Source organism: Micromonas pusilla, assembly GCF_000151265.4.
Source record: "Micromonas pusilla CCMP1545 genomic scaffold MICPUCscaffold_16, whole genome shotgun sequence".
In the NCBI taxonomy this organism is placed as follows: domain Eukaryota; kingdom Viridiplantae; phylum Chlorophyta; class Mamiellophyceae; order Mamiellales; family Mamiellaceae; genus Micromonas; species Micromonas pusilla.
Genome location: NW_003315897.1, coordinates 643,407 through 659,246, shown reverse-complemented (window position 1 = coordinate 659,246; position 15,840 = coordinate 643,407). Strand labels below are relative to the sequence as shown.

General features: G+C 67.9%; 6 protein-coding genes across 6 annotated transcripts; 4 read left to right on the top strand and 2 right to left on the bottom strand.

The window, feature by feature from the left end:
• Positions 1 to 2,022: 2,022 nt before the first annotated feature.
• MICPUCDRAFT_6462 (uncharacterized protein) lies at positions 2,023 to 2,874 on the top strand (the record flags this gene model as incomplete). The annotated part of the gene is made up of 2 exons (XM_003064219.1): positions 2,023 to 2,106; positions 2,365 to 2,874. Coding segments are annotated over 2 exons (594 nt in total), but the record flags the coding sequence as incomplete, so codon positions are not given.
• A 242-nt stretch (positions 2,875 to 3,116) lies between these two features.
• MICPUCDRAFT_36926 (uncharacterized protein) lies at positions 3,117 to 4,227 on the bottom strand (the record flags this gene model as incomplete). The annotated part of the gene is made up of 3 exons (XM_003064035.1): positions 3,117 to 3,231; positions 3,427 to 3,595; positions 3,710 to 4,227. Coding segments are annotated over 3 exons (801 nt in total), but the record flags the coding sequence as incomplete, so codon positions are not given.
• A 512-nt stretch (positions 4,228 to 4,739) lies between these two features.
• MICPUCDRAFT_30232 (mitochondrial carrier family) lies at positions 4,740 to 6,615 on the top strand. The gene is made up of 4 exons (XM_003064218.1): positions 4,740 to 5,011; positions 5,229 to 5,528; positions 5,749 to 6,174; positions 6,332 to 6,615. The coding sequence occupies exons 1-4, from the start codon at positions 4,802 to 4,804 to the stop codon at positions 6,482 to 6,484; spliced, it is 1,089 nt and encodes a 362-aa protein (XP_003064264.1). The 5' UTR covers positions 4,740 to 4,801; the 3' UTR covers positions 6,485 to 6,615.
• Positions 6,616 to 6,618: 3 nt separating this feature from the next.
• MICPUCDRAFT_36920 (fatty acid desaturase) lies at positions 6,619 to 8,631 on the bottom strand. The gene is made up of 4 exons (XM_003064034.1): positions 8,046 to 8,631; positions 7,569 to 7,806; positions 7,155 to 7,386; positions 6,619 to 6,970 (listed from the first exon to the last, which is right to left on the bottom strand). Exons 1-4 carry the CDS (start codon positions 8,527 to 8,529, stop codon positions 6,785 to 6,787), a joined length of 1,140 nt encoding a protein of 379 aa, XP_003064080.1. The 5' UTR covers positions 8,530 to 8,631; the 3' UTR covers positions 6,619 to 6,784.
• Positions 8,632 to 9,043: 412 nt separating this feature from the next.
• MICPUCDRAFT_54077 (uncharacterized protein) lies at positions 9,044 to 9,790 on the top strand (the record flags this gene model as incomplete). Its single annotated transcript, XM_003064217.1, has 1 exon — positions 9,044 to 9,790. One exon carries the CDS (start codon positions 9,044 to 9,046, stop codon positions 9,788 to 9,790), a length of 747 nt encoding a protein of 248 aa, XP_003064263.1.
• A 4,388-nt stretch (positions 9,791 to 14,178) lies between these two features.
• MICPUCDRAFT_43323 (uncharacterized protein) lies at positions 14,179 to 14,865 on the top strand (the record flags this gene model as incomplete). The annotated part of the gene is made up of 1 exon (XM_003064216.1): positions 14,179 to 14,865. One exon carries the CDS (start codon positions 14,179 to 14,181, stop codon positions 14,863 to 14,865), a length of 687 nt encoding a protein of 228 aa, XP_003064262.1.
• Positions 14,866 to 15,840: the final 975 nt, after the last annotated feature.

Sequence of the window (15,840 nt, the reverse complement as noted above, 5' to 3'; positions counted from 1 at the left end):
CTCGCGGCAGCGGCGGCGGCGAGACGGTTCGGGGGAGAAGACGAAACGTCAACCGTCGCGGCGGCGCCTCGATCTCGATCTTCGCGCGACGACGACGACGACGACCTCCTCGAACGCGGCGTCTGCGCGCTCACGACCGCGACCGTGGAGCGATGCGCCGCGGACCTCGACGCGCGCGATTGGGGCCGCGTGATCGGTCGCATGGAATCGTGGCCGCGGGCGAGAGTCGACGCCGCGGAGGTCGACGCCGAAGCCGCCGCGACGCTCGCCGCCGCCGCGGACGACGCGGACGACGCCGGCGCGGACGCCGCGGACGCCGTAACGCGCGCGATGGAAGGGTTAGAATTAGGATCAGACGCGTCAAAGGCCGTTAAAGGGTGGACGACGGCGGCGGCGACGGCGCGGCTGCTTCTCCGAGTGGACGCGCTTCCGATCGAAGTCGCGGCGCCGGAGACCGCCGACGCCACCGGCGACGTCGTCGCGTACAGCGCGAAAGGTCCGGACGCGGCGCGCGTCGCCACCGCGCTCGCGCGCGCGGGATGGCCGCGCGCGAGGAGCGACGTGCACGCAGCGTTCGCGAGGCTCGCGCTCGCCGTCGGCGCCCAGGCGCGTTCTATCTTCTCACACCGGTCCCCGTACGACCCCGTCGGCGTGGTGAACGCCGATCCTTAAGGACTTTCTCTCCCGGCACATCTCTCCGCCTACCACCCCTCGCTCACAATCCCGACACACCTCGACGCCTTTCAATTCCTTCAACTGACGCCTTTCAACTCCACCCCGATATCATCGCTCGTACGGACCCTCGACCCTCAGCTGCGCGCCGCGGGGAAACTCGAAGAGTGCGCGTCCGCGTCCGCCGCCGCCGCCGTCGCGGCGATTTCCCCGTTGTCGCGCGACGCGTGGTGGCGCGCGAGAGCGAGCGAGGCGCCGCTCTGGCGGTGCCTCGCCGCGCTGTGGTCGCGGCCGTCCGGCGCGAGCGCGGTCGAGCGCACGACGGCGTTTACGGATTTCGAGCTGTGGGAAGACGCCGGGTGCGCCGCGGTGCCGGCGTTGTACGCGCTGCTGCTCGACGACGGTTCGTCTTCTCTCTCTCGTGACGGTTCGTCTTCTTATCGTTCGACCGTCGCCACGTCGCTCACGCGCGCGGCGTACGCGCTTCTGTCCACGCCGACGCTCATGAAGCCCGCGGTCGTCGGTCTCGACGCGAAGATATCCGAGGTTGACCTCGTCGAGGAGGCGGCGACGAAGCTCGGCGCCGATGAAGACGGAACCACCGATGAAACCACCGATGAGACCGCCGGGGGTGGCGGCGCGTCGAAGGACCCGGTCGCGGTCGCCGCCGACGCCGCGGAGCGCGCGGCGATGCGCGATCAGCTCGCGGAGGCGCTGGCGCCGATCGCCGCCGCCGCCGCCGTCGGTAAGTCGCCGCGCGGCGGCGCGCCGCCGCCGCCGCCTCATCCGCCGCCGCCGTCCGAGGGGACGCTCCTGTGCTGGGGCATACTGCTTCGCTACTGCGTGTCGCTGCCGCCCGGGTCGCCCGCGCGCGAGCGGCTGCTCGATTACGCGAGGGCGACGAAAGCGGTCCCGAGGCTCATGGCGGCGGTGATGCCGATGCTGCCGTTGCGCGGCAAAGTCCTTAAGGATCGGCGTTCACCACGCGAACGGGGTCGTATGGGAACCAGTGCGACGGGGGGCGGCGGCTTTCGCGGCGGCGGCGGCGGCGCGCGGGGGCGACGCTCGCCCGGTCTCGCGTCGTCCCACTCGGTCGTCGCGGACGCGAGCGCGCTCCCGGACGCGTGGCGCGAGCTCTCGAATGCCGCCGCGGAGGCGGCCGCCGCGGGCGGCGTCGGCGCGGGCGCCGCCGCCGCCGCCGCCGCGGTGGACCCGCTCGCGCCGGCGTTTCTATCGGACGAAAGACGTCGGACGGAGGACGAAACGTCGACCGCCGCGCCGCCGCGCCGCCGCCGCGCGCGCTCCGCGCGAATTCGCGTCGCGCGCGAGGAGACCGCGCGCCGCTCGAGGCTCGCGGTCGGGCTCTACCACGCCGCCCTGCGCGCGCTCCCCGCGGCCACGCGCACGTGGTTCGGCGACCTTAAGGTGCGTTCTGTACACTGGTTCCCATACGACCGCGTCGGCGTGGTGAACGCCGATCCTTAAGGACTTTTCCCGGCGTGTCTCTCTCCGCCCACCACCCTCGCTTTCAATCCCCGCCCTCGACGCCTTTCAACTCCGCTTCTGACGCCTTTCAACTCCACCCCGATATCATCGCTCGTATGGACCCTCGACCCTAAGGACAAAACCGCGGCGGCGGCGCTTCGCGACGCCACCGCCGCCGCGGTCTCGCCCGCGCTCCTCGCCGCGGAGTTCGACGCCGTGCAACGCATCAGCACCGGCCGTTACGTATCCGCTGCCGGGATACTCGACCCGGATTCGAGCGGCGACGGCGCAGCAGGGGAGCTGTCGATCAAAGCCAGTCTCGGGACGCGAGAGGTCACCGCGACGTACGAGATCGACGACGCCAACCTGACGCTCGTCGTGAAGCTCCCCGTGGCGTATCCGCTCGCGCCCGCGGAGCTCGAGTGCGCGCGGCGTGTCGGCATCAGCGAGGGCCGCCTACGGAAGTGGATGCTGACGATCAGCGCGATATTGCGCGACCAGAACGGCGCGGTCGCGGAGGGGTTGCTGCTGTGGCGGCGCAACGTCGACAAAGAGTTCGCCGGCGTGGAGCCGTGTCCCATCTGTTATCTCGTGATTCACGGCGCGTCGCACCAGACCCCGAGGCTGTGCTGCCGGCAGTGCGGGAACAAGTTTCACAGCGCGTGCTTGTACAAGTGGTTCACGTCGAGCAGCAAGTCGACGTGTCCGCTGTGCCAGACGCCGTGGGGGGCGTCCTACCGCGGGTGATGATGGCGTGCGTTAGACTAAATGCTCATACCCGGAGTCGTTATCATATTAGCCGGACGTCGTCTCTCTTCCTTCTATAATACGTTGAGATGTGTACGACGATACCACCGAAACTACAGGTACATGTATGTACGCCGAAACTACCGACCGTCACGCGAACGCGCCGCCGCCGCCGCCGCCGCCGTCCACGCTCCCCCCCCCGCGCCCCGCGCCCCTCGCGCCCTCCAAACATTGATCGCCCCCCAAACCCTCCCCATGCGCGGCGTCCATCACCTCCCTCACCGCGCTCGCGCGTAACCCCCGCCCCCGTCGCACGAAGAGCAGATCCTGAGGGTCATTCCATACGAGCGAACGTCGGGGTGGAGTTCAAAGGCGTCAGAAGCGGAGTTGAAAGGCGTCGAGGACGGGGATTGAAAGCGGGGGACCCTGGGCGGAGAGACACGCTGGGAGAGAAAGTCCTTAAGGAACGGCGTTCACCTCGCCGACGCGGTCGTATGGGGACCAGTGTGAGATAAAACGCACCTCATCCGTGCCGAACGACCGCCTCGACGTCTCCACGGCGCTCGCGGGGACGACGAGGTCCGCGACCGCGCACGCGGGGTCCCTACACAGGAAGACGTCGTCGGCGGGGTCGTACCCGCACAGGACGACGTAGTGCCCGGTGTAATTTTCGCTCGCATTAGCATCGCTGCTCGTGCTCGCGCCGCCGCCAGCCGCGCCGTCGAAACACTGCGCGTCTCTCGCCTCGTAGCCGGAGCCGCCGCCGCCTAAACGCCCCCCCGCGCCGCCCGCTTCCAGCGCTAACCTCGCGAGCTTCCTCTTGTCCACGAGCGCGATGATCAGGTACTCGCCCGTTCGCGTCTTCGCCTTGAGCTCCTCGAGCGACGCGCTGCGGCGTTCGATCGCCACGCCGCGTTCCGTCGCGGCGTCGAAGAGCGATTCGACGCGTCCGCGATCTTCGCGCAGCGTGTCGCTGTAGAAGGACTCCGACGCGTACGCCGGGTTCGCGCCGATCGTGACCGTGGCGAACGTGACGTCCGCGCCGAAGCGGCGGAGGAGGTGCGCGAGGTCGACGGTCCATATCGACGTCGTGCGGCACAGGCGGCGGAGGACGCGCAGGTCCGTGGCGGCCGCGATGGCGTCGACCGAGGCGAAGTCATCGTCGACATCGTCGTCGTCGTCGTCTGTTCGCACGGTCGCGGTCGCGGTCGTGCTCTCCTCTCCCATCGAGTTGAGCGCCATGGCGACGCACGCGAGGCCGCAGTCCCAGTTGTACGTCTGTCGCGTGTGCGGGACGCGACGCGCGGCGGGGTGCCAGCGCATCTGAGCGCGCGCGCGCGTCTGCGGCGGCTCCGTCGTCGACGCGACGCGCGCGTCCTCGTCGTCGTCGTCGTCGTCGTCGTCGCGCGTCCATCTCGAGGGCCGCGCGTCCATCTCGACGGGAGGCGCGACGCCCGGCTTCCCGGAAGATGACGTCGTCGCGGGGACGACGCCGGCGACGGTCTCGTTCCTCGCGACCATGCGGCGGCGCGCGAGCCGCGAGTGCGGCGGCGTCCGTGCCGTGCCGATGCTCGCTCGAGATATTTTCTGTTGCTGTTGTAACAAAATTTACGATCGCGAATCTGATTGCGCGCGATGAAGTCGACCGAAGCGCGGCGCCTGTCACGCGTGACACACGCTTTCGGCGCCCGCGCTCGCCCGCTTTCAAAAAAAACGTTTTCCGCGCGCGAACATTTCGGAAGCGCCTTTCCGCCTCCTCGCGCGTCGCGCGGTCGCGCCTCGATCACTCCTCGCCCGCCCGCCGCCGCGCACCGCCCGCGACACGATGACCGAAACCGAAGTCGTCACCCGCCGCCGCGCGTTCACGATCAAACGCCGTGCGCCGACGTTCGCGAACATGACGTCCGCGGCGAGCGGCGCGGCGTCCGATCGCGCGCTCGCCGTCGCCGCGCGCGCGCCGATGCCAGTCCTCGGCGATCTCTCAGCAGCCGCGAAGGGAAAGAAGGCGCAGGAGAAGACCAAGCTTTCGTTCGGGGACGTCATGAAGAAAGCGTCGCAGCGCGCGTTCCGCGGCGGCGCCGCGGGCTTCGCCGCCGGCGTCGTGCAGGTGCGACGACCGACGTCACGATCGTCCTCCGCGTCGCGTCGATCCGTTCGTGTTGACGTGGCTTGGCACGTGGGCGTTATTCGCGCTCGAAGATTAATCGTTCGAACGATCCGTCGAAACCATCGTCCGTCGCGTTCGATCCCCATGCGTTCGAACCCTAAACCCTCCTCCTCCTCCGCGCGTCGCGTCGCGTCTTCTCTTCTCTTCTTCTCCCCAGGTCGGCACGTTCATGTGGATGCGCACGACGATGAACTACCAGTACGCAAACGGCGGCACGCTCACCAACGCGCTCCAGACGTTGTACAAAGAAGGCGGGATCCCTCGCTTCTACCGCGGCGTCTCGTTCGCGATCATTCAGAACCCGCTGTCGCGATTCGGCGACACCGCGGCGAACACTGGCATCCTCGTCGCGCTCGGCGAGCTGTGCCCGAACATGCCCATCGCGCAGCAGACCGCGTTCGCGTCCTTGGGCGGCGCCTCGTGGCGCATCGCGCTCACGCCGGTGGACACGTTCAAGGCGCGTCCCATCTCACTCGCACTGGTCCCCGTACGACCGCGTCGGCGCGGTGAACGCCGTTCCTTAAGGACTTTCCTTTCTCTCCCGGCGGTCGCATCTCTCCGCCCAGGGTCCCTCGCTTTCAATCCCGACACACCTCGACGCCTTTCAACTCCGCTTCTGACGCCTTTCAACTCCACCCCGACGTTCGTCGCTTTGTATGGAACGCCTCTCATCAAAGACGACGCTCCAGGTCCAGGGCGCCAACGCGTTGGCGCTGCTGAAGGATAAGGTGAAAGCGGGCGGGATCGGCGTGCTGTACGGCGGCGCCGCCGCCAACTTCGCCGCGAACTGGGTCGGGAACTACCCGTGGTTCGTCACGTTCAACGCGCTTCAGGCGAACATTCCGAAATACGACGGCGTCAAGGGCTTGGCGAGAAACGCCTTCATCGGCATGTGCGCGTCATTCGTCTCGGACTGCGTCTCCAACTCGCTCCGCGTCGTGAAGACGATCAAGCAGACGTCCGGGGACGCGAACCTCTCGTACGTGGGCGCGGTCAAGGGCGTCATCGCGAAGGACGGCGTCGCGGGTCTGTTCGGCCGCGGCCTGAAGACGCGTCTCATCACGAACATCGCGCAGTCGATGGTGTTCTCCGTGTTTTGGAAGGCGCGTTCTCACACTGGTCCCCACACGACCCCGTCGGCGTGGTGAACGCCGTTCCTTAAGGACTTTTGCCGTCGTCTCTCTCCACCCATCCCTTGCGTTCAATCCCCGACCTCGGCGCCTTTCAACTCCAACTGACGCCTTTGAACTCCACCCACAGGCGATCGAAGGGAAGCTGAACGAGATGGCGGCGGAGAAGGAGGCGAAGAAAGCGGGCGCCGGCGCCGGGGGGAAGAAGGGCAAGACCGGGAGCATGACGCTCGCGACGTTGCCCGCGCTGAAGGGCGGCGTGCCCCCGCTCGTCGTCGCGTGAGCGCGAGCGCGAGCGGCGCGTCGAGTCGCCCCCGCCGCCCCCGTCGAGAGTACACTACCTCCCTTCGAAGGCGGGTACTTCCGGACTTCCGTACTGTGATACTTTAATAACGAGGAGGCAGAGTGAGAATGTTTCGTCGATCGTCGTCGCGCGATACACGGCACTTCTACCTACGACTCGCGCCGACCGACGCGCTGCTACTGTCGCTGCTGTTCGTAAACCCGCCCGCTCCCGGTCCCGGTCTCGCCCGCCCCCGCGTCAAAGAATCAGAATCAGAATCTCGCGGATTCGAGTAGAATCTCACGCCGCCGTCGCCGGCAACGGCTGATCGGTGAACACCCACTCGTCCCCGCGCTTGTACACCGCGATGCACTTGCTCCCTACCCTCCACGTCGCGCTCGCGATCGGCGTGTCGTCGTACAGGTACAAGTCCGGGTACGCCTCCTTGATCGCGTTCGTCGCCTCCTCCGCGTGGTAGTGCGGAATCTACGAATGTCAGGGTGGAGTTGAAAGGCGTCAGTCGGAGTTGAAAGGCGTCGAGGGCGGGGATTGAAACCGAGGGGTGGGAGGAGAGAACCGCCGGTAAAAGTCCTTAAGGATCGGCGTCCACCTCGCCTACGCGGTCGTATGAGAACCAGTGTGCGGGGCTCCATAAAACGCACGCACTCACCGTGTGGTTGATGTGGTGCGCGACGTGCGTGGATCCAATCTTGTGATGCAAAAAATCGAACACCGCGCCGTACGGTCGGTCGATCGTCATGAACGCCCCCTTCAGAAGGCTCCAGTCGTCGCCCTCGAAGTGCGGGACGTCCACGTCCGTGTGCTGCAGCCACGTGTACAGAACGAGCCAGAAGTTACACACGAGGTACGGGCCCACGTAGAGCGCGACGACGGGCCAGACGCTTCCGGCGGCGGCGGCGAACGTCGGGGTGGAGTTCAAAGGCGTCAGTTGAAGTTGAAAGGCGTCGCGGGCGGGGATTGAAAGCGAGGATTGGGCGGAGATATGCGCCGTTAAAAGTCCTTAAGGATCGGCGTTCACCACGCGAACGGGGTCGTATGGGGACCAGTGTAAGATAGAACGCACCTTCCGGCGGCGACCGCCCACGCGGCGAGCGCGGCGACGACGGCGACGCAGCCGACGTCGCTCTGCCACACCTTCGCCTTCCACTTCCCCGGGAACAGCGCGAACTTCCCTTGCTCGCCCATGAAGGGCAGGAAGTGGTTCGTCTTCCCTCGCACGGGCCCGCCGCTGGCGCCGGTGAGGAGGTAGATTGGCCACCCCAGGAGGAAGACGCCGACGAGGTTCAACGCGGTGAACGGCCCTGCGTGGTTTCAAACGAGAGCGGCGAAAGGAGAGAATCGGGTCGGTCGGTCAGTCGAACGGAGATGGCGGTGAAGCGGTCCTTACTTCAAGGCACGGCGTGCACGATGACGCGAACGGGAAGATCGTACGGGGATATATGGCGCGATGATGATGGACTAAGTCCTTAAGGATCGGCGTTCACCACGCCGACGCGGTCGTATGGGGACCAGTGTATAGAACGGAATCCATCCTTCGCACCTTCGCCGAGCAACGCGCGGAGCTTAAACACGACGTCCGAGTCCGGGGTGTTGATCCTCGCCGGGACGTGCGTCTCGCCCTCCATGACGTGGTTCGTCCGCGAGTGGTGCACCGCGTGCGAGCGCTGCCACGAGAAGTACGGCACGAGCAGCGCGGAGTGCAGGACGTATCCCACGACGTCTTGCACGAATTTGTTCTCTGAAAACGCGCCGTGGCCGCACTCGTGCGCGACGACCCAGCACCCCGTCGCCGCGGTGCCCGCGACGAACGCGTACGCGATCCACGCGGGAATGAACGCGAGCGTCATCGGGAGGTACGCGTACGCGGCGAGCCCGAGCCCGACCGTGATCGCCGTGGACACCGCGGCGTACAGGAGCGACTTGCCCGTGTCTTTCACGAAGCAGCGCTTCGGTATCTTCGAGAGGACGTCCGCCATGGTCGGGAACTCGGACGGCGGCGGCGCGTTCAGCGCCTTGCCGTTCATGCCGCTGAAGTATCGCTGCTCGGTGGAGGAGGGCTCGTCCGCGGCGATCGTCGCCGCGGTGGAGCCGCCGACCGCGGTCGGGAGCGCGACGGACGACGACGCGCGGCCGCCGCGGCATCCGATGCCACCTCCGGGGGAGACGACGGACGAAGACGTCGACGACGTCGACGACGACGTCGACATCGCGATGGCGCGCGCTGGGCGCGACGCGCGCGCGGCGACGCCGCGCGCGCGGAGCGCGCCGGACGCGAGCGCGAGGCCCGCGGGGCGCGTGAGCGACGACGCGGCCATTTCGTGGGTCGATGCGACGGCGGGCGCGGCCGGGGCAGTGACGCGCGGCGCGCGACGTCACGATGGAAAACGGGGCCGAGTTGGATGAGAAATCTCAGGGAAATCTCTCGATCGTGATTGGTCGAAAAAGAAATCGACCGACCGATGACGACGACGCAGCGGAAAAAAGCCACGACGGTCAGAACCTTCCGCGCGCCGCCACGCCGCGTCTCGCACGACGATCATGCCGAAGAAGGGACAGAAGGGACTTCGCAAGCCGTTCCTCGAGTGGTGCGCGGAGAACGGGAAGCGCGGCGAGAGGCTCGCCAACGAGTTCCGCGAGGAGCTGCCGACCGAGCTGACGTACGGGTCGAAGTACAAGGCGAAGTGGAAGTGTTTGAAGTGCAAGCACGTGTGGCGGGCGGCGGTGAACCACCGCACGAGGAGCGTCAGACCCAGCGGGTGTCCGAAGTGCGCGCATAATGCTCATGTGAGCAAGACGCATAACTTTCTCGCGTGGTACGAGAAGAACGGCGAGCTCGGCAAGAAGCTGTCGCGCGAGTACGTCGACAAGGACAAGCCGCCGACGGCGGTGCCGAAGGCGTCGCACTACAAGGCGAAGTGGAAGTGCAGCAACGTCGAGTGCAAGCACGTGTGGCGGGCGGAGATGTGCGACCGCACGAGGAGCGACAAACCCCGTGGGTGCCCACAGTGCGCGAATCATGCGCCGGCGAGCAAGACGAACAACTTCCTCACGTGGTGCGAGAAGAAAGGCGAGCGCGGGAAGAAGCTGCTGAAGGAATACGTCGACCCGGACAAGCCGCCGACTGCGGTGACCTACGGGTCGAAGTACAAGGCGCTGTGGAAGTGCGCGGAGTGCGACCACGAGTGGCGGGCGACGTTGAACCAACGCACGCACACCCGCTCCGCCAATGCGTGCCCGGCGTGCAAAGCTCGCGAGTCCGCCGGCGACGAACACGCCGCCGGCTGACGAAACCGTACCGAAAACGCGCCGCGAGGGCGGCGAACGAACGAGCCCGACGATCGATACCGAAGTAAGTGAACACGCATCTAACGCGTCTACGCGTATCTAACATCACCGCATCTTACGCAGCAGCTCCTCCGCGACGTCCACGGCCGCGGCAGCCTCCCTCCCACCCCCCCCGCCGCGTTCCAACACCCCCCGCAACCGCGCGCGCACGTCGTACCCCGCCGCCGCCTCCTCTCTCCGCGGATGATGCTCGTACACCACCGCGAGGAGCCTCAAGAACAGCAGCGCGCGCCCCGGGTGCGTCTCCAACAGCCTGCCGCGGAACGCGCCGCCGCTGGACGACCGCGACAGTCCAGACGCCGCCGCCGCGCTCGAGCTCGGCGGCCCCAACGCCTCGACGAGCGGCGCCATCCCCCCACCCTGCGCGACGCCCGCGCACACCCTCGGCGACCGCTTCAGCAACCCCAACAGCGTCGTCAAGAACGCGTCGCACGGGAGCAGTACGTCGCCCGGCCGCGGCTGCAGCGCGGCGGCGATGGACGCGACGGCGTCGGGTTCCATCAGTCGCGCCTCCGCCGCCCACGGCTCGTCGCGTTGCCACGCGGAGACGGCGCGCAACGCTGTAGCTGACCCCGCGCCGCCTTCGCCGGACGCGACGAGCGAGAGGTACGCGTCGAGCGCGCGGTGCTTGGAGAGCTCAAGGCGCGTCTTTCGCGAGGAGTACGCGAACGCGCAGAGCATGGAGGACGCGAGCGCGCGGAGCTTGGCGGCGGAGAGGGGATGTCGACGCCAGTGGTCTCCGTCGCCGTGCAAGCCGTTGACGACGCCCCGCCCGGCGGACGCGGCGGAAGACGAAACGTCAACCGTCGCGTCGCCGTGCGCGATCTCCGGGGTGGCGACCGCGACGAGGTGCGGCACCGCGCCCGCGATCGCCGCCTGCTCCCTTCGCGCGGCGACGCCCGGGTCCTCCGCCGCCGAGGACGCCGCGCCCGCGTCCTCCCCGCCGCCGCCGCCGCCGCCGCCGCCGCACAGGTGAAACAACGCCACCATCGCGGTCTCTCGGTGATCGTCGTCCTCCCACTGAAGAAACCGCGCGAGCTTCGGGATCGCGCCCGCGCGCTGCATCGGCTCGTGCGCATTCCGCTCGCGCGCGAGCCGTCGGACGAGCGCCAGAATCTTCTTCGACGTCGACGCCGGCAGCGGCGCGCCGACGAGCGCGAGAAGCCCGTGCAGCGTCGACGTCTCGCAAAGCGCTTCGATCGCGTCGCGCGCGCCGTGCCCGGGCGACGTCGCGCTCAGGAGGATGTCCGCGACGAGGTCGCGGCACGTCCCGGAGACGGTGGCGGCGACGTGCGGTGGGAGATCGGGGTTCGCGTTTCGACCCGCGAGAGGCGAACTTTTGGTTTTGGTTTTGGAGGCGGCGGCGGCAGAATTCTTTTCCAGCCCGCCAAAACCGCCGCCGCCGCCCGGGCCGACGCCGGCTTCTTCGTTCGACGCCGCGTGCAGCGACGACAGCGCGCGGACGAGCGGGGGGAGGAGCCCGGCGCGGGCGATCGCGACGCGCATGCCCCAGCCCGCGGTGCGGCCCGCGGGGACGTCCTCTATCGCGTCGTCGTCCGTCGTCGTCGTCGTCGCGGCGGCGGCGGCGTCGTCGGGTTTTTTCCGTCGTCCCGAAAAGTCCACCCCCTCGCCGCCACCGCCGCGGCCTCTCTCCTCGTCCTCGTGCGCCCGCATCATCTCCGCGCACGTCTCCACGCACGCGCGCGTCAGCTCGCGGTTCCCCTCGCCGCTGTAAAACCCGGGCGACGACAGCGTCGCCGCGAGCGCCTTGGGCGCGCCGCACGCGGCGAGACACCGCCGAGCGACGGCGCCCCCCGCGGCGACCGACCGCGCCGCCTTGGCGCACGCGACGCGCGACTCGCGCGTCTCGGGGCCCGTCTGCCGCGCCAGCCGCTCCATGATGAGCGGTATCCCGCCGAGCAGCTCGAACGTCGCGAGCGCTTCGCTGCCGCTGCCGCTCCCGCCGCCGCCGCGGTTCGCGCGGTCGATCACCGCCGCCGCCGCCGTCGCCGCCGCCGTCGCCGCCGCCGCCGGCGACGACGCCTCGAGCGCTCCGACGAGCGCGCCCATCACGCCGTTCGCGGCGACGCACGCGTCCACGGAAACGCGCGTCGCGCCTCTCTCCCTCGCCAGCGCGTCCACGAGATCCTGGCACGCGCGCGCGAACCCGCCCGCGAGCGCGTCGGGCGTTCGCGCCCCCTTCCCTTTACCAGCGGTGTCGTCGATGGACCCGGACCCGCTCGCGCGAAGCGTCGCGGCGATTCGCTTCACCGTCGACGCGAGCCTGTCGCCCGCGCGAACCTCCTCCTCCGTCGGCGCGGCCGTCGGCGCTTTCGCCGTCTTCAGACCGTCGGACGCGACGGACGATGACGACGACGACGACGCCGCGAGAGAGGCGGACCGCTCCTCCGGGCGGAGCGCCACCACGACGTCGTCGAGGTTCGCGGCGACGCCGCGGACGATCCGGACGGGCTGCTTTTTGCCGACGTCCTGGAACGGGCTCGAGGGGCTCGGTCGACGCGGCGTCGGTTTCGACGGCGCGTCGCCGCGGTGGTTTTGGTTTTGGTTTTGGTTTTGGTTTTTGGTTTTCCCCCCTCCTCCTCCTCCGCCGCCGCCGCCGCTCATGCCGCTCGTGGACCCGCCGCTGTTCACCCGAGACACGCTCGCGACGACGGTCTCCTCGACGACGACGTCGTCGATCGCGCGACTCGCCGCGTCCGAGGTCGTCCCCGGCGTCGCGACGTCCCTCAGCCACGCGTGCCTCCGGAGCTCCGCGGCGCTCGGCCTTCTCTCCGGCGCCTTTTCGAAACACCGCGACAAAAAATCACGTAACGCGTCGCTGAGGGTCGTTCCATACGAAGCGATGTCGGGGTGGAGTTCATAGGCGTCAGAAACGGAGTTGAAAAGCGTCGAGGTGTGTCGGGATTGAAAGCGAGGGGTGGGCGGAGAGATGCGCCGGGAAAAGTCCTTAAGAAACAGCGTTCACCACGCCAACGCGGTCGTATGGGGACCAGTGTATAGAACGCACCTCACCCCCGGCGGGATGCGCTCGCGCGCGTCCCCGCGCGCGATCGCGAACAGCGCGGGCATGGGCTGCATCTCAAAATACGGCGGCGCGCCTGTCAGGAGCTCGATGACCACGCACGCGACCGACCAGACGTCCGACTTGGGGTCGTCGCCCGGCCCGCGCATCTCGATCACCTCCGGCGCCATCCAATACGTAAGGTCGCATACGTGCATTCATCCAAGCCAGGTGAGTCATCGACATTACTGTATTGTAATGGAACGAACGAATACACAGGGGATGAAAGAGGGGAAACAGGCGGGAGAACTAGATAGGCCCCACCAATACGGCGTCCCGACCGGGGACGCGCCAGGGTCGCCGTCGTCGTCGTCGACCGAGCGAGCGGGGTGGTGAGCGGGGTTCACCGGCGGGTTCGCGGCTCCTCCGTGCACGCGCACGGCGACGCCGAAGTCCGCGATCTTCACGACTCCGTCTTTGGTCGCGAGGACGTTGGCGCCCTTGATGTCTCTGTGCGTGACGCCGTTCGCGTGGAGGTATATCAGCCCGTCGAGCAGCTGCGCGACGTAGCACGCGGCGAGCGGCTCGGGGGTGGGCCCGAAGCGCGACGGTTTGATAACGCCCGCGAGCGAGCCGTTTTCCGCGAGCTCGAGGAGGATGTACAGGTGCTCGGGCGCGCGCACGGTGCCGAGAAATCGCGTCACGTTGCGATGCGACAGCGAACGCAGAAGCGCGCACTCGGACTCGATCGCGTCGACGTCGTAGGCGCTCGTCGCACGCAGTGGGATCTCTTTCACCGCGACGACGCGCCCGTCGCGCTTGTCGATCGCGCGGTACACCTGCCCGTGCGCGCCTTTGCCGATCTCGTCTCCGAGGATGTAATTCCCCACCACGGTCGAGCGGCGCGTGCTCCGCGGGAGCTCCATGGCGGGCGATGCGCCGGGCCGCCGTCCGCGACGCGACGCGGCGCGGCGCGCGCGCGCGCCTCCGCCTCCGTCCGCGGTCGCCGCCCGCTGCCGTCGCGGGGATTCGCCGGGGACGTGCCGCCGCGCCGTCGACTCTGACGACGACGACGGGGGCCGCGGCGTCCACTGGTTAACGTCGAGAAACTGGGAATTTCGTCAGCTCTGCGCCTGCCGTTCAAATTAGGTCAAATTGCTTTCGGGCGATCGCTGAGAAAAATGGTTCGGGCCTATCAACTAATCGGCTGGCCCCTTCTATCTGAGCCCGTGCTAATCTTCGTGCGCGTGCGTTACCTTCAAGTTACAGTAGGTTAATCATTCGTTTCGCAGAAACCTGTGGCGCGATGGCGCGCCGCGCCCCCCCCCGCGCGCTCGCGCTCCTCCTCCTCGCCTTTCTCGTCGCGACGTGCTTTGCGAGACGCGTCGACGCGCGCGATCTCAACGTCTCCTCCGCGGCGCCCTCCACGCCGACGGCCTTCCTGCGCGACCTCGACGGCGACTACGAAATCACGCGGGTCACCAGGCGACCACGACACGCGTCGAGCGCGCCGACGCCGGCGCGGTACCCCGCGCGACTCGCGCTCGCGCTCGACGCGTTCGGGACGCGCTACGAGCTCGATCTCAGACGCCACGACGCGCTGTTTCATCGCGACTACCGGACGTGGTCCGTGGGCGCTGACTCGAGCTTCGCGAAAGTGGAGGGCTCTCATCCGAATCGAAACCACTGTCACTACCGCGGCGTCGTCTCCAACGCGGTCGGGGAATCGACCGTCGCGATGTCGCTGTGCAAGGGCGTCACCGCGAAGATCATCACGCAACGGGAGCGCATCTCCCTCGAGCCCGCGAGCGCGCACCTCCCGGGGTACGAGAGCGAGTGGAGGCCGCCGTCCGGAGACGCCGACGGAGACGCCGACGGCGACGCCGAGGACGCCGACGCGTTCCGGCACCCGGACCCGCTCGGGCGCGTCCCGTCTCATCAATCACGCCGGTCCCCGCACGACCGCGTCGGCGTGGTGAACGCCGTTCCTTGAGGACTTTCTCTCCCGGCGCACGCATCTCTCCGCCCAGGGTCCCTCGCTGGTTTCAATTCCCGACCGCGCCGCCTTTCGACTTCAACTGACGCGCCTTTCAACGCCACCCCGACGTCGCGTCGCGCGGACCCTCGACCCTCAGCGGCGACGTTCTGGCGTACAGAGACGCCGTCTTGGAGAGCGCGGGGCGTCGCGACGACGACGACGACGAGATCGACGCCGTGACGCCGCCGCCGCGAGAAGAAGAAGACGAAGAAGACGAAGACGAAGAAGAAGAAGAAGACGACGAAGAAGCTCTCTCCGCGGCGGCTCGCAGAGGCGTCTTCGCGCGACTCGCGCGCGCGGTCGCTCGAAGACCCGCCAGCCGTCTCCGCCCTCGCGGCGGCGGCGGCGGCGGCGCGTCGCGAAAGCTCCTGGGCTCCGGCTCGGGCGACTGCAAGAGCGTCGTCGACCGCGCGTACACGTCCGGTACGATCAAACTCAACCTCGCGGTCGTCAACGACGCCGCGAGGATCGCGCTCATCGGCTCCGTCTCGTCTACCAACGACGACTCCGTCACCGTGGTGAACATGGCGCAGGCGTTGTACGACATCTTGTCCGACATAAAGCCGACCATCGTGCTCACGGGGCAGTACGACTTCTCGACCGACCCGTACTCGTACGACACCAACAACCCGAGTCTGATCGAGTCGTTCAACGCGTGGCAAAGGGCCAACGAGGCGTCGCTGACGACGCACAACGTCGCGCACCTCTTCACCGGATACGACATCGGCGTGCATCAGGGTGCGTTTTATGATTATCTCGTCGTTTTGGTTTCGCCCACCCCCTCTTACACTGGTCCCCATACGACCGCGTTGGCGTGATGAACGCCGTTTCTTAAGGACTTGTCGCTCGTTTCAACGTTCGATCGCGCCGCGCCGCGTCGCCGTCGTTTCGAGCGACCTATGAACGTCGCTGAACGTGCATCGCGTGGAA